The sequence below is a fragment of the Poromitra crassiceps genome, assembly GCF_964638095.1.
Source record: "Poromitra crassiceps genome assembly, chromosome: 9".
NCBI lineage: Eukaryota > Metazoa > Chordata > Actinopteri > Beryciformes > Melamphaidae > Poromitra > Poromitra crassiceps.
This window is the reverse complement of record NC_139630.1, coordinates 49,428,684-49,443,827: the sequence shown is the minus strand read 5'-3', so window position 1 is coordinate 49,443,827 and position 15,144 is coordinate 49,428,684. Positions and strand designations below refer to the sequence as shown.

The 15,144-nt window shown below is 42.5% G+C and overlaps 1 protein-coding gene across 1 annotated transcript; it reads right to left on the bottom strand.

Annotated features, from left to right (window-relative positions):
* Window positions 1-6,688: 6,688 nt before the first annotated feature.
* On the bottom strand, window positions 6,689-14,598 carry LOC310782825 (heme-binding protein 2-like; the record flags this gene model as incomplete). The annotated part of the gene is made up of 4 exons (XM_083643592.1): window positions 6,689-6,935; window positions 9,879-10,059; window positions 14,031-14,160; window positions 14,521-14,598. 4 exons carry the CDS (start codon window positions 14,596-14,598, stop codon window positions 6,740-6,742), a joined length of 585 nt encoding a protein of 194 aa, XP_083499718.1. The 3' UTR covers window positions 6,689-6,739.
* Between the last annotated feature and the right edge of the window lie 546 nt (window positions 14,599-15,144).

Here is a 15,144-nt window from a genome sequence, read left to right as displayed (position 1 = left end):
TGTACTGACCACCACGTATTATGGTCCAGCCTTTATGAAGCTTGGTGAGACAACCTGGCTACTACTAGAACCTGATCCATGCCGTTTACCTTTCTGCTAGCTTTCTCCTCTCCCTCTGCAGTTTCATATGGTTCTGTATCTATATACATGGAGAAAGGTGTTTTAAGTAACATTTGACTTATTTTCTTTGTAGACTTTGTACATTTTTAGAGTCCTCTGTTTGTTGGAAGGGAGTGGTTTCCTTTTCGTAGATTATTTATTTTCAAATAGTGGGGCTGCGATGCGGACGCGGTACCTGAGTCCACCAGCGAGGGGAAGGTTTTGGGTGCGAGTTAGGAGGGAACTCATATAAGCGGGGCAATCAAACAGAGATACTGTAAGGGCCACATTAACAATGCTGATCCTGCCAGACCTTTTTTTTTTCCTTTCTTAAAAAAAAAGGTGCTTCAAACTTTAAGAAATAAATTCCGTCGATAACAGTTTAAGCATCCTAACTGCCTTTAATCTTGCCTCCTTCAAAGCCCACCCTGGTGCTTACAAGCTGAGTCAATGTGGTGTCTTAGAGTCATGAAGCGAGGTGACAGGCGTGAGACTTCATCACCTCCCAACAGCCATAACAGCCCGTGGTTTAATCACCTGTGACCAAAGCGCGTCTAGCAGCTCCGGCCCCGGCCATGATGGAGCACTCAGGGCCCGCTCTCATCTCATCAGCAGAATGGAAGGTGTGTTACGTCTCAATCTCGGGGGGCCTGTGGAGAGACGGACGGAGCGGGACGAGGCTTAGCGGGCGCGGAGAAGGGAAGGCCGGCTGCTTACGCTCCTGTGTATGTCTGTGTAATAAAAGGTGATCTTTAAAGAGCGCGTCTTTGTGTCGTTTCTCTCTGGCCCTCTCCCCGTCTAGCCAGCACTCTGTGTGATTCATGGCCCTCTGCCAGGCCGACACCCCAAATCACTGTCTCATTAGTGCCGTTGCCATGGCACCCACACTCCGTCCGTCATCCGGAAAACTCCAGAGGCCATCCCCGCCACCCCTGCAGGGTCATCAGTTATGTCTCCTTCTGGACATCCTATTTGGAGACGCGCTGAATCACAGGCACAGAGCGATAACAGTCCTCTCTATTGGCTGCTGCACCATGATAGCCGCACTGTGACCTGCAGTACGTGACCCGTGTCTTGCTCTGATGACGAGGCATTTAGCTCCGCCCCTTTTTAACGTCCACAGACGTCGCTTCACCCTCGCAACATTCCCCCGCCTCTCCAGTCCCTCCATCCCCAACTCATCAGCATGTCCTCACCATCCACTAGTGCACTCATCTGCCCTTTGCTGTTCCAGGGACAGCAACGAGTCTGTCGGACATCAATCAATAAAAGCCCCTCCCCTAATCATAATCACACTATTGACACTGCGATGCCCCGCCCCCTCCCCCCTCTGATATTCAAGGCCCTCTGTATGGTTTCCTGATGACACCGCCACAGTGAGGTGATGAATGAAACAAATCAGCCGTATTGACTTGTTGTGGGACTCGGGGACGCACTGTGGACTCCAGGAGGAATAGCAATCACCTGGTGTTGGCGAATAAGGGTTTTTAGTCAAAATGCACGCACGCAGGTCAACAGGTGGCCTAGGCATACCACTCCATTTGTTCATAGGTCTCACAGAAAGAAATGACATTGTCACACTTGTTTCTGGCAACATTATGGACTGGAGTCGTGGACGTGTATTTGCAGCATATAAGTCAGTCTTAACGGCAAAATACCTTTTTTTTTGCACTGAATATTGGGTGCTACACAACTCTCTAGATCCTTTATAAATTCATTCAATCATTGTCGTTGCCTGCTTATTGCTATTCAGGGTCACGGGGGACTGCAGGCTGTCTCAGTAGACCTTGAGTGGAAGGCAGGGTCACACTGGACATCCCAGGGCAAACATGCATAGACAAACACATTCAGACCTATGTGTGTCATTTTAGAGTGTCCAATAATACAGACTTTGTCTTTGCACTGTAGGAGGAAACCAAAGCCTTAGTCAAATGAAATGATATAAAAATGCTACATTAATTTGCTCAAGTTAATCTCCGTCACCGAGAAAATAAAGTATTGTCAGGGAAGTATTTGTAAGCCTCATTCCCTCGACAGTCTACCACCACCACATCAACTGATCCCTGACTCCAGGTCTCCACCAGGCTGGAGGTGGTGGGGTTTTCAAAGTCTGAGACTGTGGGCCTCCCCTCAGATGCTGATGCTCCCCTCATCATGATTATGTTATTTGATCTCATTGCCACTCAACAATTGAGCCAAGATAGCTTTGTATTGCTGTTGACATCGTTCAGACTACATAATAACACCGAATACATAAAAACAGGTCTGTCTGAAGGCATTAATTTGTTTCTGACTCTGGGAAAGTGGGGGAAAACAGTAAAAAAAAAAACCAATAATGTATCTCTGAACCATCTCTTTAACCAAATCACACACATTTAGGCTATTATATGTGTGATAATTAATGTAATATCTTTTCACTGCCATTCACTGAGCCTCCCCTGAAACTGTTTGGAGCCCCCCTGGGGAGGCCCGCCTCCCACTTTGAAAACCCCTGGTATAGGATATTTAGCCGAGGGCGCCTCATCATACATTTCCTACCCACAATATTGTTTCAGCTCACTGAGCACAGCCAATGAGATCAATTTGACTTAGGAACAACACACTTAAGATGGAGTGTGTGCGCGTAGATGCAGAGGATAAAAAAAAAAAAAAATGTGATTTCTGCTGAGTATCCGAACATGATATCGGGAACAATTCCGCCACAAATAAAGTGAATGACTCAGCATAATGCTCAGCATGCATCAACGGGACAGTGAGAGAGGAGGGAAGGTGAACGAGGAGAAAGGGAGCGCAAACTATGGCACGGATCAGGCAGGATTCAGCTGGCTGGCCTACCTACAGTATGGAAGAACTAGCCAGCCAGGCTAAAAAATATATATACATTTCAGTTGTTCAAAAATTTCAGAGACTTTCTGAACTGTTAAAACACAGTCTCTGTGTCTTTCAGGGAGGTCTCTGAAAATGGTTAATGGTAAAAAAAAAAAAAAAGTGCAGATAATCATAGTTTTGTAATAACAACACAAAGTAGCTAATACATTAAATTTAATTCACAATAAACTCATGTGTTCTCATCACATACTTTATTTGTTATTTTCCTATAACTTGTGCTATTTTCTGTCTCCCATCCTCAATTAAAAATACATAGGCTATAGTTTCAGACGACATGCAGCAAATACCCATGGGCCAGATTCGAACCCAGGTCTCTGCAAGGAAATAACCTGATACGGTCCTCACTCAACCCTCTGAGCCACCGCAGCCCTGTTGCTGAGGAGAGGCTTCATGACTGCAACATGGACATCACACACATGGACTTAGACTCTTAGATCAGCCTACTAGGTTAACTAGAAGCTCAATTATATTACAGCCATTCTGGTCATTAATTGCTCAAATTGCCCAACAACAGAGGAGAAACACAGCAGCAGTGGCAGTGCCTTGGTGGCACACTGTATGTCCATTGCCTACCGAGGGATGTGCACATATCCTTGGGTAGCAAAAAGATTTGTATTTAAATGAAAGTGGCAATAGGCATATAGTAAGACATTTTTATTTTTTTATTACACTTCTAATTAATTTAAGATATTAGTGTTAAAATAAATGTTCTTCAATAAACTATACAGTACTGCAAAGGAGGGTTCCCACAACAGGTTTTGACCCCTGGTCTACCAGAACACAGACTACTATGCGTATGCGAGCCCGCACAGCGGCCGCACTGCAGGGCGGGCGAGGCCACGCTCGGGGCTGAAACCCTAGTGTAAAACAATCTCAATAAGACTGTGGATCTATCTGAGTTTCTAAATTCAAAGCTACTGCAATCATTTGGACCTTGATTTATCTTATTGTTTTATGTAGGCTAATGTTAACAGAATCCATGGCCATTTTTCCATGTGTCTGACTCTGCATACCATCAAGGTCCAATTTGTAAGATTCCTCCACAATAACAACACAAAGCCACAAACGTTTGGTACAACTGTTGCTCAAAGATTGTCCATCTTTAAGTCAGCAGGCCAGATCATAGAGATAAACACTTGTGTGTTTATCTCTATGGGATATAGATGTGATTTAAATAGACACTGTGTTTATCTCTATGGGATATAGATGTGATAGACATAGAACACTGTTTAACCTCTCATCGAAGTTGAGAACACAAGAGCACACAATAAAACATCAGGGATGGACCATGTTGGAAATAAGTGTTTCTACTTTTACATGCTATCCCTTGGATCTTTTATTGTGTCTATATCCAGTAATAAAGTCAATCAATCAAAATACTTATTTCCACTGTGGACTTTTTCTTACCCTGATATTAACCTAACCAATCATCACCCCTCCTACCTAAACCTAACCAATCATCACTCATCATGCCTAAACCCAACCAATCATCACTCTGCATGCCTAAACCTAACCAATCACTCCTCATGCCTAAACCTTTGCATGTGAAAGTTTTGTCATGGACCCTTTTCACAGGGGTAATTTTGTGTCGAATAGGCAGGGTAATGAGGGGTTCCAACTTCCATGATTGGAAGTTGGAAACCCTCATTACTGTTTTTCTATGGCCTTGTGGTTACTTGTATTATAGCTATATATTTTTTTTATATTCTTTGGCCAAATTCATTTAAAAACTACATTTATTTTTGAATATGCTGTGTGCCATATCTGGTTTTATTTGGGGGTGGGAGGAGACTTCATTATAAAGTAACTCTGGTCATGCCTGACTACATCAAATGAAGCATCCTTCCATTTAAAAACGTATCTTGTCCCATTACAAATGTGAATGAGTAACACAAAACTGCATCGTGGAAAGCAGAGATGGAGTTACAGTAATTCATTATAGGAATAATCAATCATTTGATGCTGAGTTGTATTTATTATTGATGAAATAATGCATTTTACATTTTTTATAAAAATGCAGAGGTCAGTAATAGCTGCCATCATTCATTAATCAGTACAGTGCTTATATCATCTTCCCTTTATCACACAAATCCAAGTAGTGTCCCTTCTTCAAGATTAAGAACATACAAGAACAATTTCCATTACATCTCATGCAGGTACATGAGCTAGATATGGGTTTAATGCAAAAAAGTTGGTAAACTCATTTTGATTAAGACAGTGTTCACATTAGCTGATGAGTATCACTGTAAACATGTTAAAAATACGCTTTCATTTATTTCAATCGAAAATCTTAACCAACATGTCAGTTTTGATTAAAAATGTGTTTGCTGAAAAGTAAAAAATACAAAAGAATACTGTCTGTATGCTGTACTGCAATTTATATTGCAACTGCCATATTAAGCAAAAAAAATGATTTGTGGATATAGAGTGCAGCCCTACCGACAGTCCTGCATTATCCTACTATATGAGAATCTGGTCAAATGAATCCGAGAGTAATCCTGTGTAATTTAATGACAGTTGGACATCTTGACTCACTCTGTCACTGGACTCGAGTGACACTGTACGAGTCGACTCGGGAGCTAATCAGATTTACATTTAATGTCGGACACTAGTGGAGCAGGGTGGCTCTGACAACTGTGATGAGGAGGTGTCAGGATTTACAGGGTTCCTACATATTTTCCCTGTCTAAATTCTACTTTTTAAGCAATTTCCAAATGTTCGGACTAGACTTTCCAGACTTGTGCAGAACACCCTGTGTTGGTACCCCATGTTGGTAAGGAGGCAGGTCGGAGTCACCTTCCCCACACCACTGACTGACAGGAGACACATTGTTGTCAGACTTTGCAGGTGACATCAGAATTAAATTCTGGATCCTGCAGGCAATCTTAGCAGTCTTGTTCCTTCAAGAATATTCATGGGAATTTCGAGAACAATCTTAACTACCTTTTGATTTGATTGGGTTACATTATACAGGGTAACCCCAGGGTTCTCCAAGGTAAATGTAAGACTTTTAAGAAATTTTGAATACCACTTGGAATACATTTAATGCAAACTTCACAAATGTATTGAAGATATAATGTAAAATCTGTATGGCCCTAGAAAATAATAATTAGTATATAGTACTAATACTACTCTTGTAATTTATGAGAACAAAGGTTTGAAATTAATTTATGGTTTATATTAAATGGTCCATCAAAAACTGGACAGGGACTTGCTGAAGTTTCAGCAGCAGATGAAGAAAATGTGTCTTGGCTACTTGGCTCCATCTGGTGGAGCTAAATTATATTATCTTCTCCCGCTGCTGGAAGGTTTTGTCCTAGTAAGAGGTGAAATCTGATGGCCCACTAGGGGTCTCATAATAATCTGTTTCAGCACTTTATCCAGACTTTCAGCAAGTCTATAACTTTATTTTTAATGAGGGGATTGCCCAAATTTAAAAGCAAACCCGACATGCAATGGAAGATACAAAGTGTACAAGTAATAATTGAGAAAGAACACATAGAAAACTTGCTGCTTATTGGCATCGCCTTTAAATATTTTATTCATCATATTCCTGTCACAGAAATGTTTTGGTCCCTTTTTTGGTTCTTCCAAAGCAGTAACTGCTGGAAGGTCAAACTGTAGGCCTATTCATTGCCTCATATTGGATTGGCCATGCTTGAGATCGCTATGAGCATTTCCTATTTGAAATAAGGATGTGAGTGTGACAGAGTTTATTTTTGAAATATTCCTAAACTGAAATATTTCCCCACTACTGCGGGGACAGTAACTCTGTCTTCTTGAGGATCCAGACCTCGTTGGTGCGGTTGGTGAGCTTCATGGGGCTGTCGTAGCCGACTGTGTAGAAGGGACTGTCTGTGTAGGGAACGCCATCCCTCTGTAGGCTCTCCACCAGTTTCAGGCACTCTTCACGCTTCATCTGCTCGTTGGCGAAACCCCCGAAGGTCCTGCGAGGAGACAGAGACGAGAGGGTAGATAAGAGTTCTCACTATCAGGGATTTGAATAAGGAACAGAACGGCCTCATGCTGATTGTGCGATTTTTATGGTTTTGTAAACTTCATATACTCTTTTTCTGGTGTGGTGCTGAATCCATCAATGAGCAAAGATTTTATCAAAAAAGAGGAAAAATGCAATTAAAAAAAGCACTTGCAGAGTTATATTGAAGGCTAACGAGTGATTCATACCATATACTTCAAGACAACTCGGAAGTTTCAACTCGGAATTTCCGACCTCTGGCAAAGGGCTGGGCAATATTATGCACGAAAAATCATATCTCTGTATTTTTAGGCTGAACGGTGATACACATATATATATGTGTCTGTATTTTCCATAGGTATTTTCTACAAATGGGTAAAATGGACAACATCAAACATCACAATATTTTTTGACCAAATACCTCAATATCGATAAAACCAGGAAAAGACCACACTTATGCCGTATCACTATATTACCATATCCAAAATCTAAGACCACCATATATAGTTTCATATCACCATATCATATCCATATATTGGCCAGCCCTAAAGTGACCTACTTATGACTTTTGACTCTATGTGTCCACTCTGGGACAGAGAAAGAATTGGGTAGGTGAGGTAGGCGATATTTTTTTCCCCATGATGGCGAAGGCTAGGCGAAGGCATGACCCGCCCCTCTCTGCCTCTGATTGGCTGACTGTACTCGGCTGCTCCCACCTTCTTTCCAGGCGAGCCAGAAGTATCTCAAACGTGAGCAGCAGGTGCAAAACAATCATTAAATCAACAAGCATGAGATACTTCATTATATGGAACGTTACAATTGCAAACCCTATATCTGAGTTATTTAGGCCTACTTAGCCTATTGCACAGACGTGTCATTTTTTCTTGTCATTCAAATTTAATCACATTGTTGCTCTGATTAAGTAGAAGTACAGTTATTTGTGTAAAAAAAGACTGGTAAAGCAGAAGTACTGATTCAACTTAATAAGTAAAAGGAAAAAGTACAGGCTCTGAAATGTACTGAAGTATAAAGAAAAAGGTTTTCTGTGCAAGCTGAATAGAAACTCGTGTCATATTAATATAATTAAAATAGTATTCAACTTAAAAGGTCCCTTCAAAACATATTTTAAGATGCATAAAGACTATACTTTAATATTCTAGTTTTAGTCACTATGACCCACTAGCTCAGAGAGTTGGATTGCTGTCTTGCAGTTTGGAGCTTGTGGGTTTGAGCCTCAGTGACTTTTTAGGTTGTGAGTTCGATCCTCAGTCAGTTTTGAATGTCGACAGCCAGAGGAAAGAGTCATTTAAAGCCCTCAGAAAACCTCATTCAATCAGTCTGACTTGGTGGCACAGAGAGTAGGCTTGCTGCCTGGCAATATTGAGACCTCTGCCACTTTTGCAGTCGTGGGTTCGAGCCTCAGTCAGTTTTGAATGGTGACAGGCAGAGGGAAGAGACAAGAGCGCCCGGAGAAGAGGTGTGAGTGTGAAGGGCAGCTGGTGGTGTGAAGGAATAATACACACAGAGACACCGGGGCCAGAGGTTGTGGGTTCGATTCCCGCTCCGCTGCCACTACCTGGAGCTAAGGGGGGGGGGCTGTTCTCCCCCCCTGACCTCTGCAGAGACATCAGCTGAGGGTTATGAGACAGAAAACCACAGAGAGCTGAAATTTTACTGACATCGGAAGCACATTCTCATAGGCCGTCTGGTGGCTGCCGCTAGGCGTAAAAATAACTTTTTGAAAAACTGCTCTAGACTCAGTATATGACATGTCTTGATCTCTTTGCAGTCTGTCCACAGTGTCCATTTCTGTGGATCTGTAGGAGGCGCTGTGTCGTTCTGTATATCTACACTGTTGATGTTAAAGACAGGGCAGTGCTGTAATATGTCTCCTCCATCAGGAATCGAACCAACAGTCTACCTGTCAGACAGAGACACGGCCGCTCAGCCGACTGAGCTATGAGCTGTTGGGAGTTAAGCTTCTGATTTCTACACACTGTATTCACACTGACAATAACACAGAGCATAAAGAGTGAGACTTGTACCAGTGAGTTGAGCTAGAGTCAGGGACTGACTAGTCTCCATCATCTTATTTCTATCAGTGTTCAAACTACTGGTGCTGATAAAGAAGGATCACTGCTGCAGCTTATAATGTGAGTACTTTTTAAGAAATTGCCTGAGGCTGGGATTGAACCAACAACCTTTGCATATCACACAACATTCACATGTTTATCTGAGTGAGCTATAATCCACTTTCTCGTAAGCACCCCACTCTACTTCATAAAAAGAAAAAACTGTTTTATCAACCAGTGCTGCCCCCCCTCCCCCTTCATTATTTTGCATTGGCTCGCACCTGGTAATATATAGATGTTTATTATGGAAACAATCCAATCGTTAACATTTATGTTTCCAAATAATTGCCAGAAGATTGTAGCCAAGCACTACAATTAACACCAAGCCCAGAGAAGTTCAATGCATAGCATTTTGCTATGATAATAATTAATTAATTAATTATTATTATTTAGATACTGCTGCATTGTTGCATAATTGAGATATTGGTCGTGGATGTGATATATTTGACATTTTTTGCTGGTAGTGAGTATTTCAGTGATTGAGAACCACTGTACTTCCAAAATGTGGAACCACTCAAGGACGCCAAATACACTACTTTGACACTGGATGATGACAGTCTCATGATAATCTCACAGCTTGAATCTGCAGTAAGTCAAGTCAAGTCAAGTTTATTTGTATAGAACATTTCATACACAGAGGCAATTCAAAGTGCTTCACATAAAATGGTTGACAGGAAAATAAAAGAATAAAAGAAGAGAATAAAATGGACATTTAAAAGCATCACAACAAAACTTATAAAACCGTAAACCGATGACTTGATGGATCGGCGGCTCTGACTCACCTGACATAAACTGTGAACTCCTTCCTGTCATCGAGGAACACCTGTGAGTCGCTGGGCTGTGGCGGTGCGGCCTGGTGCTCCTCGGGGACGTAGAAGGACACGGTGAACATGCCCTCGCACGAGGGGCCGGCCCCAGGCTGCACCAGGGACGTCACCGGGGCCGTCATCGCCACCTTCACCTCTGAGGTACAAACACACACACATGAGCCAGAACCAGAGATGCTCACAAGTCATTTTTTTCAAGTCCATGTCAAGTCTCAAGTCTTTGGTCATAAGTCCATGTCAAGTCTCAAGTCTTTGGTCATAAGTCCATGTCAAGTCTCAATATGGATGAGCGTTCTATCATCTGCTACAGGCCATCCAGTCTGCTTAGAACACTGCAAAGCTAAGACTAAGGAATTCAAAGCATGTACTGTATTATCCTCACTCCTTTATCTAGCATACAGTGTCAGCATTGATTAGTTTACATTATTAGTAGTAAGTAGTCATTTCCTTAATATTATTGCCGTTTTTCTTTTTACTTTTTTAATAAAAATTGGTCACGAGTCCCAAATCTCGAGTCCAGGCAAGTCAAGTCACAAGTCAAGTCCCAATCTCTGGGCAGAACCCGTGCCATCCCGACTAAGCCATGCACACGACACGTCTGACAGAATCCATACAAATCCGGTCTCTCTCATCTTCTTTTAGGTGGAGAAATATCAAACGATCCAAACAGACACTGAGTTGCCAGCTGGGGGAACAAAACACTCAGACACATATGAACAGTGTAGACTGACTGCTGTTCAACCAGCACATGTAGAGCCACAGCTACAGATCACATTCCTCTTGCACTGCAGACCTCAGTGGTCCATTCACACACACAAAAACACACACATACACACACACACACACACCAGGGCTGTAGTGGTGGCTAAACGCACGTAAACGGCGTTTACGTACCTTTTTCAATGCTCTGCAGCGTTTAGGCACCTTTTAAGATCGTTTACTCACATGTTTAAATCGTTTATGCACACTTATTATTGCACGAGTTTTAACACGTTCGCGTAAACTCCGTTGATGCGGAGACCACGCCAAGCACGTCACACACCAAAAGAAAAGAAAAAAGATTACTCATGGGCATGGCACTGACCAGGATCTCCGCGAACCGTAGCCTATTTTTGTGGAGCGCTCCGCGGGAAAGGTACACGGCCCCGGTCACGTTGGTGCCTTTATCGAGCTGTGCTTGCCTGCCCAGACAGCGCTCCCTTCAAACAACTTAACGGTGCCATTGTGCCAGCGATGCGCAATGCGCATTTGGAGAGCTGAACATAGGTAAGGTTGGTTAAAAATGTGTGTCCGGAGTGGGGAAAATCATATAGGCTCACCGTTTTACAACTGAAGAGTGAATCACTGGTGTAAGAAACATGATTGATTTCCCTCTGATCAAGTAAAGTTTGTAACATTAGGTGCGTGCGAGTCGACTTGAATAGTCCAGGTGCTAGGCTACTGTATAAAGCCAATATAATACGACCATGTTGAAAACTATCTAGAAACATACTGGTGTTTGTTGTGCCGAGATCTGTATAAATAAATATTGGCTGACTAAAATTTAGTGGCCAGAGTGGCAGAACCACTTTTATTTCCATGTACAGTATGTTGTCTACCTATCCTTGCCCAATGTGTTTGTGGACAGTTTGAATTATATATTGGTATTCAAGAATCACAGATTAAATCTGTCTACACACTTTTAGCTATAAAGCTGAAGCTGACAATCACAGGTACAGTGTGTATGAGAGAAAGAACTATATTACTCTTCAAACTGTATATACTGGGTTCATACAAGGTCCTTTAAAGTACCGTAAATTCCGGACTATAAGGCGCACCGGTATATAAGCCGCAGCACCAAAATTGACTGTTTTTTACATATATAAGCCGCACCGGACTATAAGCCGCGGGTGTTTTGATGTTTAATTACCATATGTAAGGGTTCGTGCACAGAGAGGAATGTCGGGAAAGAGATGGCTGTTTGGGGAAGCTCCCATTTATTAACATTTCAACAAAACAAAACAAAAGTCAGGTCACTAATCCCCAGACAAAATCACACAACAATAGGCTATATGTGCAGCAAACGGCTGTAACCAGAGAAGTCAAGTCACTAATCCTTGTCTTCCTCTTCTTCCTGCGTACTGAAACCACCAAAGTCCTCATCTTCAGTGTCGGAAACGAACAGGTTCAGGGTGGCTTCGTCAACCACTCTCCTCTCTCCTTCATTGTCACTCAAAACCAACGAACTCCTCTTCGTCACTGTCGGCATCGAACAGCCTCTGAAGCCTCTGGCGGCGTCATCCTCTTCATCCCGCAGCAGTCCAGCGTTTTGGAACCCGTTGGTGATTGTGGATGTTTTCACACTCCTATAATATTCCGTGATCTTCCTTTGTGTGAATTCGCCGAAGTTTGTGATTTTCTCCTGGTAGTCGGGAGGGAGTTGTTCAGTAGTTCTCGCCCGGACGGACAGTCCCTTTCGTCTCATGAATCGGAAGCACCAAGATGGGCCACCTATGAAATGTTCAATTTTCATTTCGGTGGCGACTGTTTTGGCCTTCAGTCGGATCTGCACCGTGGAAACGCCTCGGCCGTCTGCTCTCTGGGTCAACACCCAATCTTCAAGGGAATCTTCAAGTTCGGGCCATCTGCTTTTATGACCTCTGAAGGACTTTTTGGTCTTCTTGCACTGAGACAGTTCCTCCTGCTGCACCTTCCAACGCCTCACCATTGACTCGTCGATGCCCAGGTTACGCGCTGCTGCTCTGTTTCCCTCTTTTAATGCGAGATTGACTGCTTTCAACTTGAAAGCTGCGTCGTGTGAATTTCTGCGTACCTTCCCCATGGTAAGTGAGAGAGTGTTGCTTCTACTGCTCGTCTTGTTGTGAATATTCCTTGATCTTCCTTTGTGTGAATTCGCCGAAGTTTGTGATTTTCTCCTGGTAGTCGGGGGAGGGAGTTGTTGGCCGAGTGGCCGTTTGCTTACCGTAATTACCATATGTAAGGGGTCACGCACAGAGGGGATTGTCGGGAAAGAGATGGCTGTTTGAGGAAGCTCCCATTTACCGTATTACCGTAACATTTCAACAAAACAACATAACACAACACCACCTTTGTTTTTACAGTGCACACAGTGTCCGCGGTGTGGTGAAAAGAGGGCAAGAGAGGAAATTAAAACAGAAGTGGATTTATAGTTAGAAAGAGTGCTAAAAAAGAGAGATTTTATTTGTATTTTTTTTTTTTTTTCTGAAAAAATCCATAGATAAGCCGCACCGTTATATAAGCCGCAGGGCCAAAAAACGGGGAAAAAGCCGCGGCTTATAGTCCGGAATTTACGGTAGGCTACCTACTGTATAATTTAACTTTTCATACCTGGAGAAATTCAACAAATGTTCAATAAATACATTTTATATTGATTGTTTAGGCCTAATTATTTGTAAAGTCACAACACATTAGAGATGTGTGTAGTTCATTTTGCTCTCAAATGCACCAGGTTGATGAATTTTACTTTAAAATGTAAAAAAAAAATCTTCCGGGGGAGAATCCCCCCGGACCCCCCTTGAGGGGCAAGGCCCATCCCATAGCCAGCTACTTTTTCTATCTGGCTGGCTACTCAGAAATGTGGGGGAACCCCCTGATATACCTTATATGATGATATATGATATATGATTCAGATTAAGTTGTTCTATATACTCTCATATTTTGTCTTGTATATCGGTCACGGAAGCTTATTTATCCGCCGTTATAACACTGCCGGTGCCGTGTGAGAAAGCTGCCTCGAGTCAAAAGTATAGTTTACCCACCTTTTTTTTTACCACTACAGCACTGACACACACACAGACACAATATACATCCTTATAAATAATGCTTGTATAAAGTGCTGAGCAAAACAAAGGCAGGGTTGCTGTAACAAAAAAGTGCTGAGCAAGAGCCAATACCCTTTATCAATTCACATTTATTTTCTCATTTCATGGTTTGTGTGTGTGTGTGTGTGTGTGTGTGTGTGTGTGTGTGTGTGTGTGTGTGTGTGTGTGTGTGTGTGTGTGTGTGTGTGTGTGTGTGTGTGTGTGTGTTTAACACTCATTCTGAAATACAGATGCATGTGCCATCTGGTGGTCTTTAGACACTCACTGTTTTCATTGTTGCCCATGATGTAGCTAAACAGCCTCCGGAAACCCGTATTGGTCGCTGCATCCCACTCCACCCCGTTCACACAGGTGCTCACCCACTTTGTGGCGTGGTAGATGCGGACTTCATAGTCCTGTGCCTGAAACACACACACACACACACACAGTCACACACAGAGTACATACATTTCCTTTGTAATATGTATTTAGAGGAGCATAAAAAAATCGGTGGCGTAAAGACAGTGGACAATTAATAGGAAAACACATTTGTAAATGGCATAATAAAAATATAAATTTAAATGCCTTTTTAAAAATAATTTTATTAAATTTATAGATTGCAATATTTAAAATGTATAATGACTGCAAGATTTCAATGTGAATTTGATGAATCACTTTATAATTATACATTTTTAAATGCACCTATTGATGAGATGAATGAATCACTGAACTAACTAGTCTATAATGTGCAGGCTGGCACACTAGATGCGGTCCACACTTGCCTTCTTCTCCTCTGTGAACTTAGGGTTTTGTATCGCAGTTGAGAACAAAACTTGTCCGAGAACTTTCAGCATGTCGTCCTCCTGAGCTGTGCAGACGGCTCAGACTGTCCCTGTCCCGGTAAATGATTAGAACAACTCACGAGTCTTCTGCGCGCTACAAGCAGTACAGTGAAGCAATAATACTTCATGGTAAAATGGTAAATGGTCTGCATTTATATAGCGCTTTTATCCAAAGCGCTTTACAATGAGTAGATAGTCTACATTCACCCATTCATACACCAATGGCGGCAGGCTGCCACGCAGGGTGCCTACACACCATCGGGAGCAATTTGGGGTTAAGTGTCTTGCCCAAGGACACAACGACAGCAGCTGGGAGGGAGCGGGGATCGAACCGCCAACCCTTGCATCATTGGCCGACCCGCTCTACCTCCTGAGCTAAAGCCAAACTTCACATTAGGGCATGGTAAAAAATCAAGTCATGTGAGCAAACTGTGACTTGCAAATGCCATTTACACACAAGGTAAGTCAACCTAAGCCAACTTTAGGCTGGACTTGGAGCAAAACTGAGCAGCAGTGGAATTTGTAAAAAACAAACAAAAAAACACACGTTATATAGGC